This window comes from Gigantopelta aegis, chromosome 4 (genome assembly GCF_016097555.1).
Source record: "Gigantopelta aegis isolate Gae_Host chromosome 4, Gae_host_genome, whole genome shotgun sequence".
Lineage (NCBI taxonomy): Eukaryota > Metazoa > Mollusca > Gastropoda > Neomphalida > Peltospiridae > Gigantopelta > Gigantopelta aegis.
The window spans coordinates 112,179,882-112,207,012 of record NC_054702.1 but is presented as its reverse complement, the minus strand read 5'-3'; the positions used below and the strand labels follow the sequence as shown (position 1 = coordinate 112,207,012).

The window sequence follows — 27,131 nt, the reverse complement described above, 5'->3', positions numbered from 1 at the left end:
TGTTGTTATTGTTGTTGTTGTTGTTATATATATATATATATATATATATATATATATATATATATATATATATATATATATATAGATACACACTGACACACTTTGAAAACGCAATTTGGTTTTAATGTGACACTAAACGTGGGCTTCCGAGTTTACACCACACACACACACACACACACACACACAGAAATATATATAAAAACATCGCTGCTGCACCCCCCCCCCCCCCCCCCCCCCCCCCCCCCGGTTTCCTACTCCAGTGTAGTAGTAGCAGCAGCTAGTAGTAGTCGTTATAGCAGTATAGTAGTAGTAGTAGTAGTAATAGTGGTACATTCCAAATAAAATCCAATAGGCGACAATGTTAACGTATGTGGTTTATCTAAACCAACGGGATTATGGGAGTGTGAGAAATTGCATTCTACTGCAATTTCGTATACTCCCGTAACCCCCGTTGGTGAGAACATAATTAGTTATTTATGGTAACACACACTACCACATAAACGTGAGACAATAATTTGAAGACATACGACTGGCTTCTAGCTGATCGCGATAGCCACACCATCGTGCAATGTAAGAAATCGTCATCTATATATTACTGTGCCATTCATTTCGTTTTTAATCCAGCCACTCCCCGTTATTTTGGCTAGGTACGATCTTGAAGAATCACACACACACACACACACACACACACACACACACACACACAGAGAGAGAGAGAGAGAGAGAGAGAGAGAGAGAGAGAGAGAGAGAGAGCATCACAGTACACTACAGCACACTATATAATACATAGGTGTAAATTAAAATTACTATTACTTAATTATTAGTGCTGTGTACCTACATTTGGTCTGTTAATTAAAAAATCTAGACTGTGTAAATAAATAAAATAAAATAAATAAATAAATAATTAAATAAATAAATAAAATACAGTTTATGCGCACACACACACACGCACGCACACACACACACACACACACAAACCCATCACCACCCCCAAGCGTCCTATGCCAGGGAACTGTCTATCTTAACTAATATTTTAATCATATAAATTAATGAATTGAACATCTGCATGTTCCATGTGGCCTACCATTTAGCCCATGCTATTTAATGACGTATTTCGTTAACACTGATAATTATCTTCTTTTTTTCTTTTTACAATCAATCAATCAGTCTTTATTTCTTTATATATGAATAATATAAAGAACATGACACATTTTAAAACATAAGTAAGAATATTTAAATAAGAACATAATATATATTATATACAGTCATGCATGGATTTTATGTGCATAATGGCACATAATCTTGTATATAATTTAGATGGTTTAATCCTAATTAATAAAACTATGCTGCTTATACCGAGGTAAAGGATCTAGCTTGGTTTTATAAAATGTTTAGAGTCTAGACTCGAGTCTGAGACGTGAACGTCATGGCAACGCCATACAAATTGTATGTGTGTGACGTCATTAGAGTCAGGACTCTTAAACGTTTTATAAGCACGGGCCCTGGAAAGTTCAGTTTTTGTGTGTAAAAACATTTTGTAACATTTCGTAAATGATTTTTTTTCCACATGGTAAATAGTCATGCAATAATAACTGGTATATTTGTACGGACTGTTTTGAACATTTACCTGTCAGCAGGCGGCAGAAAAAGAAAACACAACACCACACGCATGGACTTTCATTAAAAAAAGATAAAAAGATAAAAACTTTATTGCATAAAAAAATTCCACATATGGAACTGGATGCAAAACATATGCATAAACATGAACCTAGGCTATAATAATTATTATGATGATGATCTTGATTCGTGACGTCACCACCGGTTTAACAATAGGGCCTATAAGGTAAGATATTATAGTATTAAATGTGGAAAGAAAAGGCTATAGTCTACTGTCAGTTGACTACAATTGTTTTTGGTCACTATGGTCTACTATGAATTTCTTGTTTTATAACGAACAAAGTAGTGTTTTAAATGTAATTGAGCTTTAACAATCATAAGCGTTCGAGACAGGGGGCGGGGGCACAGGTATCACCAAACAATAACGTCAAACATGTTATAGTAACGTTATATAATAAAGAGTATATTATGTAACTATAGCATTTGTACTAGTGGTTTCTGTTTGGGGGTACCTGTGCTCTATTCCTGGAGCAAATCCTCAAAATCGGGGAAAAAAGATAGATATTCTGGAAAACATTTTTACATATAGTCTTAGAGAGAAAACCAGCTACCATTATCCATTAGTAGCAAGGGATCTTGTATATGCACCATCCCACAGACAGGATAGCACATACCACCGCCTTTTATATATCAGTCGTGGTGCACTGGCTGGAACAAGAAATATCCCAATGGGCCCACCGACGGGGATCGATCCTAGACCGACAGCGCATCAAGCGAGCGCTTTACCACTGGGCTACTTCCCGCCCAAATATATATAAGAAGGAATAAGCGTTTCCTCACGGCTTCAACAATGTACACTACGCGCCTCTGACACGTGCCACGGACGTTTCGAATAAACAAATCTTAAACTATCTGATGTCTTCAATAAGTTCGCCCGTGTATAAGGTTGTACGAGACATCATGGGCGCCTTTCCTCGTCTCTGAATCAACCTCGTACTAAAAGGGCACCCATAAAGCCTCGTACAATCTTATACACGTGCGAATTTATTGAAGACATTGTTGAAGCCGTGGGGAAAGTCGTATTTAGGCCATGTAGTCCATGGGCCCGGACCCAAAATTTGACCAACCGGTACCATCTGGAGTGGCAAATTCTAGTTATGTTTTTTGAAGAGGTACATGTATGTAGATGTGATAACATTTCCAGATGGGTAGCTTAAGGGTAGTTTTAACACACTTCCTGAGAGAACACTAAAAACGCAAAATGTCATTCAGTACACAGTTATAACATCTCATAAAGAGTATTGCCTAAAAAAATCATAAATCATAAACTAACTGGGCTTCATTTTAAAATCTCAATTAATCATAATCAGCAGTCATAAATACATTTCTGATTTACACATATTTGTAACTCGATTGACTGATAGATATTTCTAATATAAATTAAAATTAAAATTTAAAAATCCTTCAAAAGTGCTACCAATGTTTTGGCTAACTGGCAAATTAATATCCCATTGTGATTAATTAAATTTAAATTCGGTCAATACCATCAGTATGAAACACCGTATCATCCAACTCATTTAGTTGATTGTCATCTTTATCATCGTCAGTATCGAACTCAGGTTGCATATCATCAGTTTCCGTTTCAGTCATCTGATTAAGGCAACTTTGAAGCCGACACATCCGAGTACATTTCAGACCACTGACGATGCATGGACAACTTTTCATATCACATGAACGTGAGCAATTGCATTTCATAAGTTCCAACACAGCTGTGGGAGCTGGTGATCCAGTCATCCACTGGATTCACAGATTTCCTTCTTCATCAACAATCCAGTCATGGTCAGTGGGGCTTGGTATATCAGATTCGTCATATCGCAGCTTGATAGTTAGTACGCAAAGCATGTTGAGTCAAGCAATCCAAACACGGAGGCAATTTGTGACGAGTTAACTTCACCCCTGTTGGCACAGAAGATCTCATAGTGACATACATTGATATCATCCACTGTACCCCTGGGTACATACATAGCACAGGTGAAAGACTGGAGCTTCTAAAGAAGATTTAGAGAAAGATTCCATGTTTGGCCAAGATTACTGAAACACTGTGTGCATTGTCCTTCATCGTAATGTTTAGGGCTCCTATCTTCCCTTTTCCAGCAAAAGCACTGACCGTGCCACATCTTGTAAATGCATGGAGACCAATTAGAACGATGAACACATGTTTTCCAATTTTGCTTGCTACTTTATTGATATCAATCAATCTCATTAAAATTAGCTCTACTGGGTCTAGCCAGTAGATCTAACAGCATTGCGTGGACTCCTATGTCCAGGTGAAATTTCATCTATAAATAACAATTTAAATATCGACCAATTTCACTTCGCCTTTTATAGCGTTATTCACCCGAATCACTTCGTATACCCTCGGCATAATCCCGAATGTTTTCAAATTCTTTTTAAATCACTGGCATGATTTTGCAAGTAAGGTTTCGATTGGTCGAATGAAAAGTCAACTGGACATGAGCTCCAACGGGCTGCTGTTAGATCCACATGTAATAGTGGAGCTAATTTTAATTAGATTGGATATCAATGTACGTCTGTCGATTCCGTGTACCAGCCTTCTGATACAATGAACACGGAATAATATGGTTAAATGCAAGAGCAAGCACAGTGATGTCTGCATCTTCAGCCATGATGATAACAGCTTTGTAACTTGTTTTTTTGTCGCATGAGCCACATGCAACAATACACGTGTGTCAGCTTCCTTTTGTGTTGCCCTGAGCTCAGCAATTTGTTCCCAGTTGTCTTTGGTGATCAGGTAGCACTATCTTCACATGTCGTGAATATAATCTTTTCACCCAGCATGTCTCTATATTCTAGCTTCTTCCATTCTTTTTCTAGAAATTTGATGAGAGTGGTTTTGTTGAATGGACTGCATAGAAACTTCCTCCATTGGTGGATTTTGTGACCTGTGACTATATTCTTGAATTTCAGGCCCTGTGATGCTCCTCGATTATACCGCTCTGCAGTCTTGATAGATAATTCTCAATATACGTCAAAAACAATATCGATTCTTTGACTGTCTGCACCTTCATGAAAAGCGAACGACAGTGCATATCTAGCAAGTTCAGCAAATGTCTGGTTGTCCCCTCTCATTTGCTGTATCGATGATACAGGCAGAGGGTGTAGAGACAAATTCTGCTGCACGTACTTTTTGAATGACTGCTTTTCCAAACTTGGCTTTGTTGTTTTTTCGCAGAGATCCATCTGGTGTTGCGAAAGCGGAAGGAATAGGACCAAGTGGGTGTGCTATCACATCCTTGAGGTCCAGTTTTCGGCTTTCAGCAGCCAGTATCATATGATCAAATAGGTTTCTATCTGCTTGTAGAATTATCTCAGTACCAGATGCTTTCCCCAATTGTTTCTTCTTTGTCATTGCTGAAAATGTTTTTAGGCCAAGCCTGGCAATCTTGTCAAAGAATTTGACTACGGGTGGACTGCTGTCCAGACGATTTTTCATGACCTCCTGGTATGCTTTCTGTCCTACATCATGTGCCATTTAGATATCTTTTGCAACACTGAGTGGGGATAGTCTCCCAGTGGAGATGCTTACAAGATCAGGTTGATCTCCACTCGTTGGATTTATCAACCCATACTCAAGAATGCCAATTAACGACTCAATATCTCTATGTTCCCTTTCAATTCTGCTGGAGATCAGTATGAGTTAATTTACTACTGGTTTGGTGCACTACGTCTCTCAACTGCCGCAGACACATACTTCGATGTTCAGCAGTGAGTTAGTACCGCATGATAGCTGCAGGCTTTAGACTGAACCCGTTCGTACCACCAGATGTTTGTGTGTCCTTATTTATAGTTTCCTATATTGCTTGATCAGCCGGAATCTTACCAAATGGATTTTGGGACATGCGTTGTACTGAAAAGCCACTGTCTAGAAAATGGGCATGAGCAGTTGGTTGGTTGGTGGCTATTTGTGACATCTGTGCATAGTAGACAGGGAGATAGCGGGCATAATTGATCTTGCCATGTGCAAAGACCCAAGAAAGCATGGCAATGGCATGAATCAAATTAAGGTGCAACATCCAGTCTCCTTCCCTGGAAGCTCACAGAAGTCCTAACATGATATCAACCATGTCCACATACGATATCCAGAACACAGCCAAATCACCGTTGCTACCAGCTCGTAGATTATTGAGGAATATCTAAAAATGTATTAGAACCTAATTGTCGACTTGGTTCTCCAATACTGAAGTAAAGCTTTGCTTTGCTGAAGTTTTCACATGCAGTATTGATGCATTGGATTGCTTCTTCCAAACACGCAAAGTATTCTGGGTGGGTAACTTTAAACCATGGAATGAACTTCTACGTCAACCGAAAAAGTGACTCATACACTAACTTGTGCAGTCTAACTGCACGATTATACTGTCGTCCTTCCATAACAGCTTGAACAGATCCTTCGGTAATGGCACCAGATTCTACAGCCAGTTCTCTCAGACCAGCGGCCTGGAAGTGTTTGCCGACAATGGATAGAAAATTCATTACTGTGTAGAAATCTCCCATTCTAAGAACATTACCTTGCAATGTAGATGTGTGTTTCCACATGATCTCAGCTGCTTTTGTATACAAAGCTTGATCTAACACACAGACGATACATGGTAACTGCAACTGTTGCATTATCTTTACAGACTCACCGAGTACTTGAAAAACAGTTGACATCTCAGTGGCTGGGGCATTGATGCTGGGTAAATATGCTACAGTATCTGGTCTGATGGTAATGTTATCTTGAGTACGAATGTTAAAACCAGTCCAACTGGGAACAGTCCTGTCATGCAGACGACAAACCATCCAAATGCGATTTGTTTTTACTAGCAACGTCTGCTGCAATTCTGGTGTCTACATTTAATGTTGATATCTGTGGAGGACCTACCATGCATGGTGCACTTCCTGAACATTGATAGGTCTTTTCCTGGTCTTAGAAATTTGAGGTCTGCAGACTGGTAACTGTGGACCAATAAACTCTGGCTGGATGGCAATACCATTTATGCAGTGTGAAGTGCCACCCCCACTTAATGTTTCTCCAAGTCTGTCTATATTATCCCAAACCAATGTGGTAAAGACGTGGATTAATATTATCTTATAACAAGTGGTTTTAAAACATATCTAAGAAGCAAAAGAGAGTTAGATACATTTGGAAGGCACAAATTATATGAAACGTTGTCTCCAACGGACACCAAAAAATTACAGTTATATTACTGTTGGACATTTTGTTAAGGACCATATAATACGCCATACCAGTCACGAGTACTGGGTAGGTTGGGGAAAATCCAGTATTCGAAAATCCACCGATGAGGATCGATCCTGTGACCCAAGCCCCTAGGCGAGCATTCAACCAATTGAGTTAAATCCTTCCCCAATCTCATTCGAATAACACTAGCATGTGTGAAAAAGATGTGGGATATTATAATATTTATTGGTTTTGTGGCGGCCATCTTGGATTTACATCTACCTTGATTAAGCTACTCATTTGGAAATGTTATCACCTCAAAATAATATCTCCACAACTATACGAACAAGGTGATGTGGCTTGAAATTTGCCACCTCAGATGGTACCGATTGTCACTCTGGCCCGTGGACTAATGGGCTACATAGGGTCCCCTGCACTATTCATTTGTCACCAATGTTGGAGGGTACCCTAAAAAACGTTATTTTTCCGATGGTGCCAACTGAGTTTTGATAAAATGTGCCAAACTAGACCCCGGCCTCTCAATTATTTTCTGGAGGGTTATCATAAAAACTTATATATGTGTAATTCTGGTCGATTTTTTAAATATGTATGTCTATTTAAATCAGATCAAATAATTTTTAGAATTCAAGGTGGCCGCCGTATTGGTCAACATCGAAAATGGTAAAAAAAATTAGGTCTTCACCAAATCCTTTTTAAATCACCTTAATATCTTTACTTATATTTTTATTGCCACATATTGTAACAGGCAACGTCAAATGCATACTTAAGTCAAAACATTACTCCAAATGGTCGTACATTTTTGCCCGAATTAAACGAAAATGCCCAAATCTGGATAACAACATTTATTCATATTAGCATTACTACCAAACAGCTATATAGGGTTGCAAAGGAATCACTATTGCATTTTTAAATGGATTACAACTAATTTTGAGTGTATAACGATGGAAATACATGGTAAAAAGGTCTCAGGTTAGCACATTTTATCGGAATATCTATATCAGTTTTGCCCAAATTTGAGGTTTTGCTCCAGTTTTGTCGGGTTTAGCCCCTTCCCCCAAATTTCGTACGCTTATGCATGATGCTCAACGAATCCGTTTAACGGATTAGTTTGACGGGTACATAGCTTTATGGTCCAATTAGGGGCGATTTGTCAATTTGATATTCTTCTCTTTTTTTGACAAACTACTTATGGTCAGCCAGAGAATTTAAATCAGTTAGTCACGGTTAGCATGTAAATCTGGTGTAGATGTGTGTAAGCTGGTGTAGATAATCATATTATATTTCTATGTAATTGGCAAGGACCATTTTGAATGACGTTAATAGTTTGTGTTAACTGTTGATTGCGGAAACGTGCACTCATTGGTTGCAAATTCCCGTTGGCAGACGTCCGTGCCAAGCGCAATTATTATGTCAGACAAAAATTGCAAGTAATGATGTTATCTGCGAGACAAGTACTTATGTTAACTGACTGTGTCCGATGGGAAGTGATATACTTACATGTATTTTTATTTTTATTATAAGAACATTGAAATTTAAATAACATCAAAAATCCCATTTTCATTCTTCATACTATCATGTTTCATTATTCTTATATAATTTTATTTGTGATTAAAAGCTAGATATACAAATTATTCTATCCCACGCATAGTCCGTTCCATCCTCCTACAAAAATGTTTTTTTGTGTGAATGATTTCAGTTTTGTTCGACATAAGAAGAAGAGTAAAAGTGTTTTGGAAATAACAAAACAATACTATTTTTGTGTCAAATTTAGAAAACATTCGGCTCAGAAATAAATAACTCTTGTCAATTCCATAGCATGAGAAAAGACGTTCCCTGTATATAGATAATATTAACATTGTCATGTTCTGGATTTCAGCGTAAACAGTTGCTTCCTTAGGAATCCTAGACTATGTCACATCTAATCTGACTGTTGTTTGTAGTCGCTTAAACTTCATTTTTAATTGCTTTTTTTTTGCTTTTTTTTTTTTTTTTGGTACGTATAAAATTACTGGAAGGAAAAATCCCGTTTGGGCGATCACAAACACATTGAATATAAAAATAAATTAAAATAAGTTACGAACTACCTTATATATATCGTGAGTACCCAACCTCAACCATATGTGCAAATATCATAGCTTTTAAACGGAGATTTACCTACACGTGAAAACAAACCCAAATCCCAGCATATTTTATGTCTGAAGTACAGTTATTTTTACTTTAAGCAATTTCCTGTTTTCCTTGCATTTTGTTTCAGTTGTATAACAAACTACTTAAACAAAGTATCACTATAGAATGCTTAAATGTAGCTTTTCAGTTGCTTATGGATATGGACCTATATTGAAGAAATGAATCCATTATGCTATTTGAACTCTACATTTATGTCTTTGCTATATTGTTCCTCAAAATATTGTACAAACCTGCAACTAAATTCACATCTTATGTAAAAGATATCTGTTTGGGAAACGTAAGAACATTTAAAAGTAAAAAATACTACTTCAGACATTTTAGATGATCATGATGATACAATATATACATGTATATATTTTAAAAATAGGTGCTTAGTTCCGAATTTGTCCGATCCCCTCCACGTTCCTATACATTCTAACCGATCGTATAATTGAAAGTCGATCAATTATTGCTAACCGATTACAACCGATGATTGATGATGAAATTGCAACCGATTCCCAACACTAGTAGCAGCACCAGGACTGTCTTTGTAAGAGTTCACTGGCATATCCCTGTGGCAAAGTGGATTGCATGACAAATATATAGGTTAACTGATGGTAGCAGTAATTTACGCGTTCTTCGCTGGTGGTTTGTGTTCGCTCGACAGTCGGCGCATTCTTGTTAGCTTTACTGCGTACCTGCTCGTAACAAAGCAGACGTCAGGAAATAATAATATGGTTAATGATCTTGTCTTACACACACACACACACACACACACACACAAAAGAAGAAAAAAAGTGAACGAAAGAACGAAAATAGTTTTCTTTGTAAAAAGTAGTACAACAATCTGATGCGCGGTCGGTCTGAGATCGATGCCCGTCGGTGGGCCCATTGGGCTATTTCTCGTTCGAGTCAGTACACCACGACTGGTATATCAAAGGCCGTGGTATGAGCTATCCTGTTTGTGGGATGGTGCATATAAAAGATCCCTTGCTACTAATGAAAAAAATGTAGCGGGTTTCCTCTCTAAGACAGTCTGAATTACCAAATGTATGACATCCAATAGCCGATGATTAATAAATCAATGTGCTCTAGTGGTGTCGTTAAACAAAACTAACTTTAATTTACAACCTAATACAACCATAGGCCTATTGCACGGGCCCTTACAGTCGCTTTTGAAAGATTTGTTACGGTACAAGCACGCTATCTTGGGCACACACCTAAGGTTTTAATGGCGGTACTAGCGATACTATTATTAAACCCCAAACTATGGTTTTCAGAGTCGAAGCTCCCTTTTTGTTTTAAATGGTGCTCTCTCAACCAACGCATCTACTGGCGTGTAGCCAAATTATGTATTTAAATAATGTAAGCGATCCGGTATATAAACTTTCCTGTACATTATAACACTAAAATCGGGGTGTCTGATATACCAGTTGTGGAGCACTGGTTGGAGCAGAACGTTATTAAAAGACGCCGACCCTAGTTTCCGGTGTACGTACCTTTCACGTTTCACATAACTTAGTTTCAAAGCACTGCGATTTGCCCACACTGACAATTTAAACTATGTTAAGCCAACGATTTAAAAAAACCAACAACAAACAAACAAATAAACACTGTAACAGCCGAAAACATTTTAGAGTGCCTTGTAATTAGGTTGCGGCTTCAGTGAGTCCACTGAACAGCGTCGATCCAAAGACTCATCGTACCTCGGCTGATCTACATATTTCTGTTTTGTCATGTCTGTTGTATGCTATAATATAGGTAATCTGCTAAAGTGAGTGATCAAACAGGAAGTGACGTTTATGTTCGTCACGTTCATAGCCATCTCACACGACCGCTTTGGGACATTTGCTATTAATATGGCTGAAGCGTGCGCTGGGAGTGTCCCACACACGTACACATCAATATTAAACCTCGAATCCCGGCTAAATGATGATCATGTATGGAGAGAATACACACAGAGACACAGAGAGACACACGCAAAAACAGATAAACGAGAGAGAGAGAGACAGAGACAGACAGACAAAGAGATAGAGACGGACAGACAGAGAGAGAGAGAGAGAGAGAGAGAGAGAGAGAGAGAGAGAGAGAGAGAGAGAGAGAGAGAGAGAGAGAGACAGACAGACATACTGACAGAGATAGAGAGATACAGACAGACAGAAAGACAGACAGACAGAGAAAGAGATGAGACTGACAGACAGACAGACAGACACACACACAGAGAGAGAGAGAGAGAGAGAGAGAGAGAGAGAGAGAGAGAGAGAGAGAGAGAGAGAGAGAGAGAGATACAGACAGACATAAAGACAGATAAATAGATTATCCAATTACTTTTTTTTCGTCCGTAGCCCGCCCTTTAATTTGTTGATATATCATTTCGATGATATCGCTAATTCTTATCACCCAAACGTAGGCCTACATGTTCTAACTGGTCATTAGCGTTTGAAACGCGAGACACATTCTCCGCTGTTCCGTTTTAACAATGTACATGTATTAATGTTTTGAGATGTGAAGGCGAGATTACCGCTTTAAATCTGGTAACAAAACTCCATTCCTCAAAACTTGTGGACGCTGTAAGTTATTACTTTGTGTTATTCGCGAAAGATGTGTCAGATGTGTTTTACTAGCCACGCTTGGCTTGATCTAATAGTGTAATTCTTACTTGGAACCTCCCAGAAAAGGTTCAAGCATGATCTTCCTGGATAGAAGTTTTCGCCAGAGATTTCTGTCCAGAAGGAAGGGTTTGCCGTGACTATTGTGCACCATCAGATATACTTGAGAGCTGTAAAACGAAGGCGTTGACAGTCATATCGGTTTATGTATTTATATTGCGAACTAGAGGCACAAAATTGGATTTATGTTAAATGTAATGTGGGAAAGTACATAATAGTTCGTTATGTAAAACTCTTGGGATGACGCATGTTCGGAATGTTGGCAGGTGAACAATAGACGGGATCGTCTCGGAACCACGGTACAATGAGGATAATACACTTCACAGTGCTCACTCTGGAAAACAAACTTTGGAAGAAAAAGCGATTCGTGAAATTGTGTATTTTTATTTGACTTTCAACAGATATCATATGGATATGTGACCGCGCATCAACTCGGCCTTCTGCGGGGCAAATCCTGGCTATCACAAGGTAGGTCTCTTGTCTATTTTACATTCACGGGAGCGGTATGTGGCTCAAGCGGTAGCGTGTCCGCCTGTGAAGCGGTCGGTCATCGGATCGATCCTTCTCAGTAGACCCATTTGCAGTTTGGGCTATTTTCTGTTCCAACCAGTGGTCCACAACTGGTTCATCAAAGACAGTGGTATGTGCTGTCCTCTGTGGGAAAATGTATATAAAAGACCCCTTGCTGCTTATCGGAAAGAGTAGCCTATGTGGTGGCAGCGGGTTTCCTCTGAAAAAATATGTCAGAATGACCATATGTTTGACTTCCAATAGCCGATGCTAAGATAAAAATCAATGTGCTCTAGAGCCGTCGTTAAATAAAACAAACTTTACTTTGTTTTACATTAGTAAAACTAGTTAATATCATTTTCAACAGGCATACTACCAGATGATTGGCTAAATGGAATTATTAAGCCAATTTATAAAAAGAAAGGTAGCCCAAAAGATCCCGAATCTTACAGACCTATTACAATAGTAAGTTGTTTTGGAAAGCTATTTACATCAATTTTAAATAAGAGAATAAATGATTTCCTCGAATCCACAGAACAACTAAATGAAAGTCAAGCGGGCTTTCGCAAAGGTTATAGTACTAATGATCATATTTTTTCTTTGCATGTTCTATGTGAAATTATCAAACAAAGAAAAAAGAAATTTTACTGTGCCTTTATAGATTTCTCGAAAGCATTTGATACTGTTTGGCGAACAGGTTTATGGCAAAAAATATGATGTCTAGATGTAAATGGTAAATTTCTTAGAATTGTTTATAATATGTACCAAGGTATCAAATCATGTATAAGCCACAATGATGAATATTCGGCCTATTTCCTATGTCAAAATGGAGTACGTCAGAGCGAAAATCTGTCTCCCATATTATTCGCTATATACTTAAATGATCTAGAAAATGCATTAAAAGAGAAACAATGTAATGGTATAAGAATAGAGTATGAAAACAACAATACTGACCTACTGTTTATAATTACCCTGCTACTTTATGCTGATGACACTGTGATTTTGGCAGAATCACCAGAAGACCTACAAAAGTCTTTAAACGTTTTCTCGGAATATTGTGAAATTTGGAAACTAAAAGTAAATATAGATAAGTCTAAAATATTAGTATTTGGTGCAAAACCACCCAAAAATAAATCATTCTACATTAAGGACATTAAATTAGACATTGTTGATAGCTATAAATACTTAGGCATTATATTTACTAGAACAGGATCGTTTATCCAAGCAAAAAAATCTTTAATAGCTCAGGCTAATAAAGGTATGACCTTACTCAATATGAGAATTAGAAATCTTAATTTACCAATAGACTGCCAACTACGCTTGTTTGATAGTACCATTGTCCCTGTCCTGTTATATTCCTCGTCAATTTGGGGTTTTGGTAATAATCAAAATATAGAAAGAATACAGCAAAATTTTCTAAGAGACTTATTAAGGCTAAGAAGAAGTACCCCACTGCCCATGATTCATGGGGAATTAGGCGTATTCCCATGAGATATTAAGATACAAATTAGAATGCTCAGTTTTTGGGACTCAGTGGTCACAGGAAAGGCCTCATAAATATCATATATACTGTACAAAACAATGAATAGTGAAAGCACTAAAAATGGGTCAAAATTTAAATGGTTAAGTAATATAAACGATATATTAAATAAATTAGGACTGGGAAATTATTGGTTAAACCAGACAGTCTCAAATAAGAACTCGTTTATTAAGTTGGTTACTGAACGTTTAAAAGATCAATTCAGACAAACCTAGAAGGAAAATATGAACACTTATCCCAAATGTGTTACTTATAGAATATTTAAATCGGCACATGCTTGTGAAAATTACCTTCTTTACTTACCTGAAAAAAATACGCATTATTTACAGTGGATTCAGAACCAGCAATCACTATCTTCCAATTGAAACTGGCAGATGGCAAAATATTGAACGAAAAAATTGAATTTGCCCTCTTTGCAAAATTACAGTTGGTGATGAATTTCATTATCTATTTCAATGTCCACACTTTACTAACGAAAGATCAACCTACCTAAATAAATATTACTTCAACAGACCAAACACTTTTAAATTACATAAGCTCTTTAACACAAAACAATTATCTATTATAAATAAACTATGTACGTTTTATTATTATTATTTTGTTTGTTTTTTTAATGCAAAACAATAAACAACCCACATTGAGATTGAGCGTGGAACTAAATTGAGGCAGGCGTAGGCCGACATGGCAGAGAACCATGGGTGTGTTCCACGGAGTGGATGGGAGGTGATGGAGAGCGACACATCCCACCCCACCCCCGCCTATAAAACTGAAAACCTAACCCTTTTTTGGTGCAGTCTAGTGGATTTCTCATCACTGCTGGAGATTTCTCTGACCATCTAAATAAAAAAAAGGCAGCTCACACTGAAGTTCATTTATGTTTTCTTACAGAGTAATAATAATTTTGTAATCATATTTTGAAACCTATAATTTGTTAGGTGTAGATGTAAAGGACTTGGGCTAAGTCTTATTTGGACTGCCTTAATCCAGCCCCGCGATTCCGGATTTCATCCTATAACTTTGAATTTGTTTGAATGCTCTCAGTTGAAAGCACGGGCTTTCGGTTCTTGGGTAAGTTTCCGGATGATTAGTTTATATTTACTGATAGCATTAGATGGGATGACCTGAACGAGATGCGTTATTGTGCTGCTACAGACAGGGCACCGATTTCAACTCGTCCCGTTTAACACTGTTTAAATAAACTAATCATCCAAAAACTCACCCCAGGACCTGCTTTTCGGGTTCTGCTTTGATCTCTGTTTAAACTGTTTTCAAAACTACTGAACATGTTTCGATGTTAACCGTGGCCATGTTACTCGTTTACAGAATGTTTAATCCATGAAAATGGTTGTAGACCTACCGTGAATTACACTGAACAAGTTCGGCAGTCACCGGCTTTACCGTAAGTACTAGTATTCAGGTTAGCACATCTTATGATGGTGGGGGTTTTCACTTTTAGGCCATACTTTTATTCTACATAGTTTTACGCCTTATGGGAACCTTTTGGGAGTAGGTGCAGGACATACATGTGTGAGTTCAGTCATGAAATGAACAATTTAACATTTTTCACAGAACATCGTAAGTTTACGTCTGCGAATAGCTAGACAGTTACACCGGTCATACATTTACATGTGTTTGGCATCTATTTCATGCAGATAGTTACATCATTACGGAAGATGGAGCATTGTAAAGAGAGATGAAAATGAAATATGTGTACTTCAAACTAGATATTTATTGTACATTTTAAATACTGCAGATTAATCCCGTTTTGGTGTTTTGTTGGTAGGTATATTTCCTTGTATGTTCCAAGTTTGAACCGTCTTCCAAATGGTATGGACTGTACACAGTAACATTAGCCAAATCCACCGCATAGCAAATATAGATTGTATATAGATAGATAGATAGAAATATAGATAAATAAATAGATGGACGGACGGACGGACGACGGACGGATGGATAGATAGATAGATAGATATAGTTACAGGACAGTAGCTAGTTAACGATTAATATGATGTGTTGATTAATGATGTGTTATAACCCATATCGACCACGGTAAGTTATGTTTTGTCATTCTAGAGAAAGTATAGTCTATGACTGATACTTGGCGTGTTTTCTTGTAGGCTATGATTGTGGAGACGCTGTTGTCGTTGAACGGTGTTGGACACTGGCTCTCCTCGTGTGCCGTGTTCGGTGTCGTCTTTCTCACCGTGCGCTCCTGGATGGGGCGCCAGTCGAACCTCCCCCCTGGGCCCGTCCCTGTCCCCGTGCTGGGCAGCCTACTGCAGGTGGCGGGCAAAGACAAGATAAAGCTGTTTGAAGAGTTCCGAGCCAGGTACGGCGACGTTTTCAGCTTCTACATGGGCAGTCGACTGGTCGTCGTCGTCAACGGCTACAGCAAGCTCAAGGAGACTTTTGTCACCAACGGCAACGTCTTTTCAAACCGGCCGCACGTCTTTTCGGTGGACATTGTGGGGCAGGGAAAAGGTAAACATACAAACATGGATACAAAGACTCATTTTATTTTATTTTGTGTGTGTGTGTGTGTGTGTGTGTGTGTGTGTTATTGTTGGGTGTTTTTCACTGGTATTTAAAAACAAATTGGGGTGGCCTTGGTTTTGAGGATAGGGTGTTTGTTGGGTGGGGGGTATCTTTCTCGGTGGTGGTTACTGGCGTAGTCAGGATTTTAAAGATGTGAACCTCCCAAATTAGGGAATGTGCACCCACACTGAATAGGAGTCATATTATGGGGGTGACAGACAAATATAAAAGGTACTGAAAAAAAGAGGTGTGCCTGTTGGAATTGAGGCACGGCTCCATGCTACCCCACCCCCACAACACACACACACACACACACACACACACACACACACACACCAGCTAGGCCAGTGTTGTTGTTCGTGGTTTTACACCATACATGTTTGAGAACGCTACTAGTTTCAATAAACTATATTTTTATAATCTCTAAGCAGTCTGAGGCGGTCTTGAACGCGCTCCAAGCCAATAACAAGATACGAATACAACGAGTAATTTGTGTTTATAACATTGAACATAATAAAGTGCTGATCCAACAATGGCCAGTTAAGTAAACCTTATCAAAAAGAATAAAAATAAATAAATAAGCCTAAGCCGTAGATATCCTAATTATGATCCTGACTTCCTGACTTTGCTGCATTGTAAGATGTTTCCGACTAATAAAATATTTTGACGATTAAATTTACATACTAGTATTAAATATATTTTCTTGTTTTAATATTGTAAGAAGCCCAAACTAGATTTTGTCTTCAAATAATTTCGTACGTACGAAAAAACAATATTTTAAGCAATAAAAAATATTAGTACGATCAGAAACACGTTTAATATACAGCCACTAATATTGTATGCAGAAAAATATATTTCATACGTAATTACAATCGTTAAAAAGTCTCTGTTAGTCTATAATATCTTAAAGATTGCAGCAAACTCAGGAATGTCCCTTTAAGTGGAATTTAACACACTTTAGCGCAATAATTGCCACTGTTTTCAGTTGGGAAATATCAATACATCATGAAATGTCAGGAAAGTAAATAACGGTTTATTTTATTGCATGGTTAGTAAATCTAAACTGCCAGGTGTGTAATAGGATTTACACTGAGCTGGCGACCTTGTTTGTGTTGTTTATTATTTAGAATTTCTTAAACTTTCCCATATTTTGAGAACAAAGTGAAACGAGTTAGTATAGGGTTTCATTTCCCATCACCCCATAATGAACAAAATGACTGTCCAACCCTATACCTTACCATAACGTTGTGGAATGTCTCTTTCAGACATCGAAGCACTTAATTTTGGGCGCGACGCGTTCGCCTGATACGCGGTCGATCTAGGATCGATCCCCGTCGGTGGGCCCATTGGGCTATTTCTCATTTCAGCCACCTCACTGGTATATCAATGGGCGTGGCATGTGCTATCGTGTCTGTGGGATGGTGTATTTAAAAGATCCCTTGCTACAAATAGAAAAATGTAGCGGGTTTCCTCTCTAAGACTGTATGTCAAAATTATCAAAAGTGGTATCGTTAAACAAAACAAATTGCAACTTTCCAAGTATGTAATTTAATCAGCGCTGCGGTTAGGGTAACATAAACAATAATTGTGACAATTAGTTCTAGAAAATTACAAGAAAGTCGCTTCAGCCACACAGTTTGCTTCGTATTAACGGAAAGTGAATTCTATATGCACTTTCTTACAAACAAGACATCACATACCTTTCATAGTCCAGTCACGGATCACTTATTGTAACGGCGTACACCTGACTTATCGCATCTGAGAACAACGCCCTACGTCTGATCCGTATCCTACTCCTTGGAAAAAAATCGAAAGTTTTTGTAAAAATAACAAATACAACTAACCACGTAATTGAGGGGCGAAATCCGACTCATTCCGCAGCGCGTTCGCCCTACGTGTTTTGAATTTAGTATCGAGCCTGATCAGTGGACCCATTTCCTAACACTGCCCCACCGACCACCGTGTCAGCCAGTACCCGACGGCTGGTATATCAAAGGTCGTGTGGTATATGCTGTCCTGTCTGTGGGAAGGTGCATATAAAATATCCCTTGGTGCTAATAGAAGCATATAGCGGGTTTACTCTCAGTCTATACGTTAGATGTATCAAATGTTTCATATCCAATAGCAGATGATTCAGAAATCAATGTGCTATTATATCGTAGTATCGTAAAACAAAGCAAACTTTAACTTTTAGCTACACAACAGTAACGCTATATTTAACGTGGTTATAATGATTATTTCAGGTGTCGTTAACGGTTCGGGCGAGGTGTGGCAGGAACATCGCAAATTCACCTTTAAATGTCTGCGGCAGTTTTGTTTCGGCAACGATTCTTTAGAAATAAAGATCCGAGAAGAAGTACAGTCGTATTTTGATGTCCTTGATAGATTTGAAGGTCAAGACATGGATCCCAGCGATCACATCCAAACAGCCATTGCCAATATCATTTGTTCCATCGCATTTGGTGAACGATTCCAGTATAACGACCCCAAATTTAAACATCTCCTGGAGATATTCGAGGAAAACATGCGGCTCGTTGGTGGGATGTCTCTTCTGAACTTCTTCCCATTTATCGATGCGCTCCCAGGAGACATGTTCAAGATGAAACGGATTCTTAAAAACATTGCATGTGTCCAGTCGTTTCTTTCAAACATCATAAGCCACGAAACAGCGACTTATGACCGCTATAATGAAAGACATTTCGTGGATGCCTACTTGAAAGGAATGGCAGAGAAGAAAGCTACCAATAAAACAACAACTATGGCAGGTTAGTAGTTTTTGTCTGTTAGCGACTGGCGTGACTATAGATCACTGCGAATATTGAAATAAGATCACGGTGTAGTTAAAATGCATAATACTGATACTATAAATACTAGTAGGATCTACCCACCGTATGGTTCAAAATTCACAGTAATAGAAATAGGATCTGGTCATGGTAAGAGTGTGTAGTTGAAAATCCATATCAGTAGAGATGGGATCTAGCCCTGAAGGTGGAAGTGTGTAGTTGAAAATCCATATCAGTAGAGATGGGATCTACCCCTGAAGGTGGAAGTGTGTAGTTGAAAATCCATATCAGTAGAGATGGGATCTAGCCCTGAATGTGGAAGTGTGTAGTTGAAAATCCATATCAGTAGAGATGGGATCTACCCCTGAAGGTGGAAGTGTGTAGTTCAAAAGTTCACAATAAAGCATTGGATTTCTCCACGTTAGGAGTGTTTAGTTCAAAATGCACAACACTAGGGATTGGACCAGCCCATTGTAGGAATGTGTTGTTCAAAATGCACATTAGACAGACTCTACCCATGATGGTGAAAGTGTATAGTTTAAAATTCACAATAATAGAGATGGGATTTACCCAGAGTAGGTGTGTGTAGTTCATAATTTAAAATACTAGAGTGAGAATCTACTCATTAAGTGTATAGTATTCACAAGAACAGAGATAGGATTTACCTATGGAAGGAATGTTTAGTTCAAAATTCGCAATACTGGGCATAGGACCTACCCATGGTAGAAGTGTGTAATTCAAAATTGACAACATAAGAGACAGGATGCATCCATGATAGGGACATGTGGTTCAAAAGTTGTATTATATCAGGGACTGATAGGATGCTGGTTTTGAGTTATTAGTCCGAGAGCCAAGTCTGAAAAGAGGTGTAGAAACTGTTGAGCACAACACCCACTACACAACTGGCTTGTTTCTCCAGGGGTGCCTCTGGAACATCCGTAGCCCTGTTCTAGAGTTCAATTGTGGCAGCAACAATAGGTGATAGCCTATTTTCTAACGGGTGTTGGGTGGTGGTGGCTTAGATGCAAAAATCAACAATTCCATTTGATTTTCTCGGCTTCAAGGACTATATATATATATATATATATATATATATATATATATATATATATATACTGACATACAATGAAAACGCAAAAACAACTTTTCATTGCTAATAATGACAAACTATTAATGAATTAATGGATAATGTAATAAGACATTAATGACTGGTATTCATGAGATACATTCACATGGAAACATGGCCAGTTATCATCAGTAATCGAGTTGCATTCGTAATCGAAAAGTTCCCCCCCCCCCCCCTCCCATCAAGGTTAGTATCTGGTGTCTCCGCCATTGGCCCGTGAGCATGCGTGAAGACGACGGGGAAAGGATTGGCACAAACATCTCAAATAAGCCACATGAATGTTCCTCCACTCCTCCTGCAACGCCCGTGCAAGCTCAGCGACGTTACGCAGTGGTGGCTGGCGGTGACGTACACGACGTCCTAACTCATCCCACATGTGTTCAATTGGGTTCAAATCCGGTGAAACGGCGGGCCAGTTCATAACGGTGATACCGGCGTTTTGCAGGAATGCCTGGGTAATTCCTGCAGTATGTGGACGGGCGTTGTCTTGTTGAAACAGAAGGGGACCTCCTGGTCTTCGGTGACGGCGCAAAGGTGGCTGGAGAACTGGTCTTAGAATAACGTCAACATAACGCTGGGCTGTAAGGGCATCGTGGACAATGATGAGATCACTCCTGAAATCACAGTTGATTGCCCCCCATACCATCAGACAACCGCCACCAAACCGATCATGTTCCCTCACACATCCGTCAGCGTACCGTTCATGGAGTCTCCTGTACACACGTGCTCTTCCATCGGCAAAGGAGACAGAGAAATGGGACTCATCTGAGAAAACAATGCTCCGGTAAAAGGCTGGTGGATGATTACCATTCCGGAGAGCAAACTGTAGTCTCACAGCATGATGTCGCGGTGTCATGATGTTACCGTTGTACGGGCGTCTGCATCTGAGTCCAGCCGTTCTGAGTCGACGGATGACCGTCATCGGATGGATAGGCCTTCCATGACGTCATATCGTGTTGCTTGCTGTCATCGTCGCAGTTCTGAACCGGTCACGGAGGTGGTGTCGTCGAATCTGCCGATCTTGGCGTGGGGTCGTAACGGGACGTTGACCAGGGCGAGCTTGATCACGAATACTCCCGGTCTGTTGATGACGTTCAGCAAGTCGTCCAATAGTTGATGGATGGACTCTGAAGGTCCTAGCAACTTGGCTTTGCGAAGTCCCCCCTTGAACCATGCCCAACGCTCGCTCCCTTTGTTCTTCTCGGAGTCGTGGCATTCTTAATGTGACGAGGAATATGACACCGTTACGTGACTATTATGTGTCCACATACTGGCATTTCACGTGCATTGCATGCAGCATGATTGAGCATGTAGTGAACGCATTTCACACCATTGTGTGTGTTTCTTCTATTGTATGTGTAACGAGAACAAAACCATGATTAAAACCCAGACAAAAGTACCAATCAATGGCTTCCTCTCATAAATTGTTATTTTAAGTCCAATAAATATTTTTTTCATTAATCACAACAAAATATTGAAAAATATCTGTTTTGCGTTTTCATTGTGTGTCAGTATATATATATATATACTGTAAACATCAAAACGACTAGAAACAATGTATATACTATAACCATCAAAACAACTAGAAACAATGGATTTACAAAATTAAAAAATTTAACTAAAAAATGCAAGTAGGTATAGGTTATTGGCACCCTCCCTCACCCCCGCCAAAACAAAATAACAAAAACAAAACAAGTACAAATAAACACACAAAAAACAAAAAAACAAAAAACACGTTGTAGTCGAAAATAGTTTACCTGATAAGTGTGGTGATTGGTTGTAACGGATGCGAGTGTTATGTTTGCAGACGACCAGTTGTTGAAGTTGGTGGGCGACCTCTTTGTGGGCGGCACGGAGACCACGTCGACGACGCTCAGGTGGGGGCTTATCTTCCTCGTGCGGCACCAGGACGTGCAGCAGAAGGTGCGTGACGAGATCGATGCGAACGCCGGCCCAGACGTCGACGTAAACGACGACGCCGACATCGTTATGATGGAAGATAAGAACAGCATGCCGTTCACGTGGGCCACTATTTTCGAAATTCAGCGATTCGCGGACATCGCGCCGCTGTCCGTGGCGCACGGCTTATCCCGGGACGGGCAGATTGGGCAGTTCTTCATCCCCCAGGACGCCCTCGTTATACCCAACATCCACTCCGTGCACTTCGACCCGCAGATCTTCAAGAACCCAAACAAGTTCCAGCCGGACAGATTTATAAACGAACAAGGGAAGGTGAACGTGCCTCGTGAATTTATTCCATTCTCACTGGGTAAGTGAATATTTAAAAAATACTTTTTAAAAACCTCCATGTGTGCATGCGTGTATGTTTCGTGTAGTGTTACGTATTACATATATGCTACTCTAAGTACTCTGCCTTATGAGAGCTGGACGGACAATTATTGGACAGTTGTACTCGCTGACATAACTGTCCAAATGTCCGTCCAACTCCCAACAGCCGATGATTAATACATCAATGTGCTCTAGTGGTGTCGTTAAACTAAACAAACTTCTTTTTTGTCGCTTGTTTGTGTTCATGTGTTCGTGTGTCTGTCTGGGTTGTCATTGAACTATTTCTAGTTCCAGCCATTGCACCACGACTTGTATATCAAAGGCCGTGGTATGGCCTATCCTGTCTGTGGCATAGTGCATATAAAAGTTTAAAGATCCCTTGCTACTAATGGATTTCCTCTAAGACTATATGTCAAAATTACCAAATGATGATTAATAAATAAATGTGCTCTAGAGTGTCCCTAACAAAACAAGATAGTTTGTGTCTGTATTGTTGTTAAGCTGCAGTGAAACACTTTGGAAGTAGTACAAGTTTGGGGTATTTTTTGGCTGGAACGAGAAATAGTCCATCAGGCGAGCGCTTGACCACTGAGCCATGCCCCGCGCCTTTGGCTTTAGTAATGTTCGTACTGTGTTTGGTGCTTTTACAATAATTACAGCATGTGCGTAAAGATCTCCACACACACGTTCCCCACATGCTTTTCATTTCCTTTTGTTTAAAGATGAAACATGATCGTTTTTGTCAACAGCTTTCGGCATTATTACTGAACTCCGTCAACCCTGCACACCTTATGCCATTTCAAAGAAACCTGTATTGTTGCCAGGTGATAACGAATACAAGGCTGTGGGAGCCGGGGGTGGGAGTAGGGCTAGTGTGTTATTTTGGACCATTTGCGTCATAATATAACAGTATCCATTGCTGCTTTAATATCTAAAATAATGGATTTTACTGACCGGGGCTTGTTCGCTGACGCCATATGTAACAACTGGCACATATTTGACGTCACACAGGTTCTAACAGGTTCTTTTAACCTCCTTAAACAATTCCGAAGCAGTTAATTTTCAGTTACTATTAAACGGTAAACAGCACGAACTGACAATACATGTACTAATATACAATCGCAGTGTTGAACTGTCCGAGCATAAAAGATTAAATAAATACTGCTTACTTACATTTCCATTCCCTTTACTGTTTCTTTCATATATTTCATCCGACGCCATATAACCGTAAATACAATATGTTGAGTGCGTCGTTGAATAAAACATGTCCTTTCTTCATATATTTCATCCGACGCCATATAACCGTAAATACAATATGTTGAGTGCGTCGTTGAATAAAACATGTCCTTTCTTCATATATTTCATTTATTTCGTTTTTAAATGTTTAGTTATTTATTTATTTATATTTATTTAGTAGTAGTAGTAGTAGTAGTAGTAGTTGTTGTAGTTTTAGTATTGTTGCTTTTATTATTATTATTATTATTATTATTATTATTATTATTCCAGGTCCCAGAGAGTGTTTGGGGAAGAATGTAGCGAAAATGGAACTGTTTATATTTTTTGCCTCTATGATCAAACGTTACTTGATTCTGCCACCTGAAACTGGCGAACTGCCAAAGATGGAGGGAGTCCTTGGAGTTACTAGAACCCCACTGCCATACAAAATCCGTTTTGTTAAAAGGTCTCAATCATGAAACATACACAATATAAACAACAACAATAACCAGGCGCAAGGGATCCGGAACACCCCCACCCCACCCTCTAGTTTGGTGATGAATTAAATTTTACTTTGTGTAAGGTGAGGGGACCCGTCTTGGTTATCAACACCTCAGAACTACTAGTTACAGGAATATTATGTCGCCCCCCCCCCCCCCCACCCCCATTAAGTCGTGAATCCACGCCTGGTACCGACATAAGAATTATAATAACATGGACATCATAATAGTTGTTAAACGTGTTACGAATTTATTGGATTGCTTTAGAACTTTCGCTAATTATGATCATAATTATGTATTATATCACGAGTGCGTTTACAGTAGTACGTCACGAGCGACAGCGAGCGATTGTGACTAAAACATACAAGTTGTACATGTAGCCTAACGTAAACGGCCTCTTACGTGAACGAGTTGTATCGATATTGAAGGTTAGTGCCATCATTAATGAAGGTGTCAATTGTTGATGAAGATGTTACTGTTAACTAGTGTTGCCGTTACTGATCGTGTTATTGTTAACCAGTGTTACCGTTCTTGAATGTGTTATTGTTAACTAGTGTTACCGTTCCTGAATGTGTTATTGTTAACTAGTGTTACCTATACTGAATGTGTTATTGTTAATAAGTATTTATTTCTGTTAATGTGTGACCATTGTGAACAAGTGTTATATTCATGGTGTTACTATAGTTACAGAATGCTGTGTGAATGAAGGTGTTACCAGTTAATGTCAAGGCAGGTGTTATTATTCTTAACGACTGTGAATAAGTCGTATATGTTAATGAATGTGTTATTACATTTAACGAGTGTTATTATTAATGAAGGTGCTATTACTGTTAACGAGTGTTCGTGTTAATGGATGTTAAATGTGAAATCTCTATTAACATTAAAATGAAGCAAAAGTGGATTACAGAGGTATTCGGATGTAACAATCTTTAGCTGTATGCATGCTCCATGACCAAAACAGAAGAAGTCTTTGCAAAACCAGGACAGCTCATTTGCCAGTGTTAGGAGATCATGTTTATCGAAGTACCTACATTATAGATGTTTTATTATCATTTGTGACGGCGAGTTCAATCAGCTCAGTATGTACATGCTTGTAGTAAATAATTATGTACAAAAACAGCGCGAGCGTTTCATTAATTTTGTGACGAGAAAGGTTCCCGCGGGATGCTAAATATTGATATGGGCCTGAACGTGTGTGTGTCCATGCTCCATATACTTAATAATTTAGAATAATTAGTTTGGCACAACCATTGAATTTTTGTTGTGTGGTCAATAATGTCTTTCAAAACTGTAATAGAAGGCTGTTTGGCCACTAAAACATCCCAATGGTGTTGTTGTTTACTTTCTTTTATTGTTATCTATATATATCTAGCTACCAGTTTCGCTGCCTACAAGTCCACACGTAGTCACAGAGCAGATTTCTGAACGACGCCATGTTGCCAACGAAGCTAACGCTTATATGGACAACGCTTTCGGGGTGTCCTTTGAGTTTTGCTTTAAATGGAACCGAAGTTGACAAGCTGTTTGCTGATAAAATCTGGAACAACAATCCTCACAGGAGACCCGTGTTCAATGAGACCGACATTTGACGTCCGAGCTCTGGTTAGCTTTGATAAATCGATTCAAGTCATTGGATGCAATGGGTTGTTTTCTGTTGTGTGGACGGACCCAGCATTGGCGTGGAATCCGGGCTCTTATGGTGTTACTGTGGTAACACCGCCGCCCAACAAGGTTTGGAGACCTCCACTAGTCGTAGCAGACATGCTAATCGGACCCCAACCACTAAGCGACGAATTCGTCTCCTTGAGGTTGAATTATTCCGGAGAAATCAAGTGGACTTCATCTATGGTTCTTCAAATGTTCTGCGAGACCGACATGCTGAAGTACCCGTATGAAGGACTGCTGTGTGCGTCATATCTTGCGCTGTTGACATACAATGAGAACGAAGTTCTTTTATTTCCGTCACACATCTTGTTAAAGTATCTCCAACGTAGAAATGACTGCCATTACAGTCAGTTTATTTGAAGACAATCACTCGGCAATCCAGATTTCATTTTCTGTGTTCCGTATTGCATATTTCTTTACCTTTACGTTCATCTTACCGGTGGTAAACCTAGCTATTCTGGGTACATTCGTGTTTTTGATACCAGCCACCTCTGGAGAAAAACTGTCGTATGCTATAACCATTTGCCTGTCGTATGGTGTGTACATGGGCTTCTTAATTTCCATAACACCTATCAACAGCGGATTGTCAGCTTTCACCATCTTCTTGACTCTCTGTGTGGTCCTGTCCTCGGTCTACACAATTCTGAGCATCACCAGCGTCAATCTGTCTACACGAATCGATGAAGTTTTTCCTGTCTCGGAACGCCTGGCGAAGTGTGTTATTTTTGCTGAGAAACTCCTGCACATGAAAGGCCAGACTGGTCCTCGACGCAACACACACAAACAAGTGTCGCCGATGCCGTCAAGCATTCTCGATGACGACATCGACCAGGATAGAGGTGACAGTCGCGTGACGTGGAACAGAGTTAGCAGGGCTATGGATAAGATATGTTTCGTGGTCTTTTTTTCAGTTGTGTCACTGGTGATGACCGGGCTGATGATTATTACTTTCAAATAAAAACTCGCGACTTCCAGCTCGTATGCGCGTGTAAGTCAGTAATAGAACTCGATTTTGGCTAAAATTAAGCAAACAAATTATAAATTTAAATCGTAAGATTATTTTTAAAAATTACTAAGCCTTTACATATCGATTACTGAAAATAAGATGTATATGAAAGGTTTTAACGATACTCACATTACTTTGGTGGAATAATAATAAATAAAAACAATAAGGTTGATCCTATCAAACAACAAAATAATGCAAGATGTCACAAAATTTATAATAAAAAAGTCCCTCTACCAACATTCAATCTAGATGA

General features: G+C 39.0%; 1 protein-coding gene across 1 annotated transcript; it reads left to right on the top strand.

Annotated features, from left to right (window-relative positions):
* The first annotated feature begins 1,480 nt into the window (after positions 1-1,480).
* On the top strand, positions 1,481-25,529 carry LOC121371798 (cytochrome P450 2B4-like). The gene is made up of 7 exons (XM_041497952.1): positions 1,481-1,843; positions 12,111-12,177; positions 15,083-15,158; positions 15,877-16,240; positions 18,538-19,059; positions 22,011-22,472; positions 23,999-25,529. Exons 4-7 carry the CDS (start codon positions 15,880-15,882, stop codon positions 24,184-24,186), a joined length of 1,533 nt encoding a protein of 510 aa, XP_041353886.1. The 5' UTR covers positions 1,481-1,843; positions 12,111-12,177; positions 15,083-15,158; positions 15,877-15,879; the 3' UTR covers positions 24,187-25,529.
* The last annotated feature ends 1,602 nt before the right edge of the window (positions 25,530-27,131 follow it).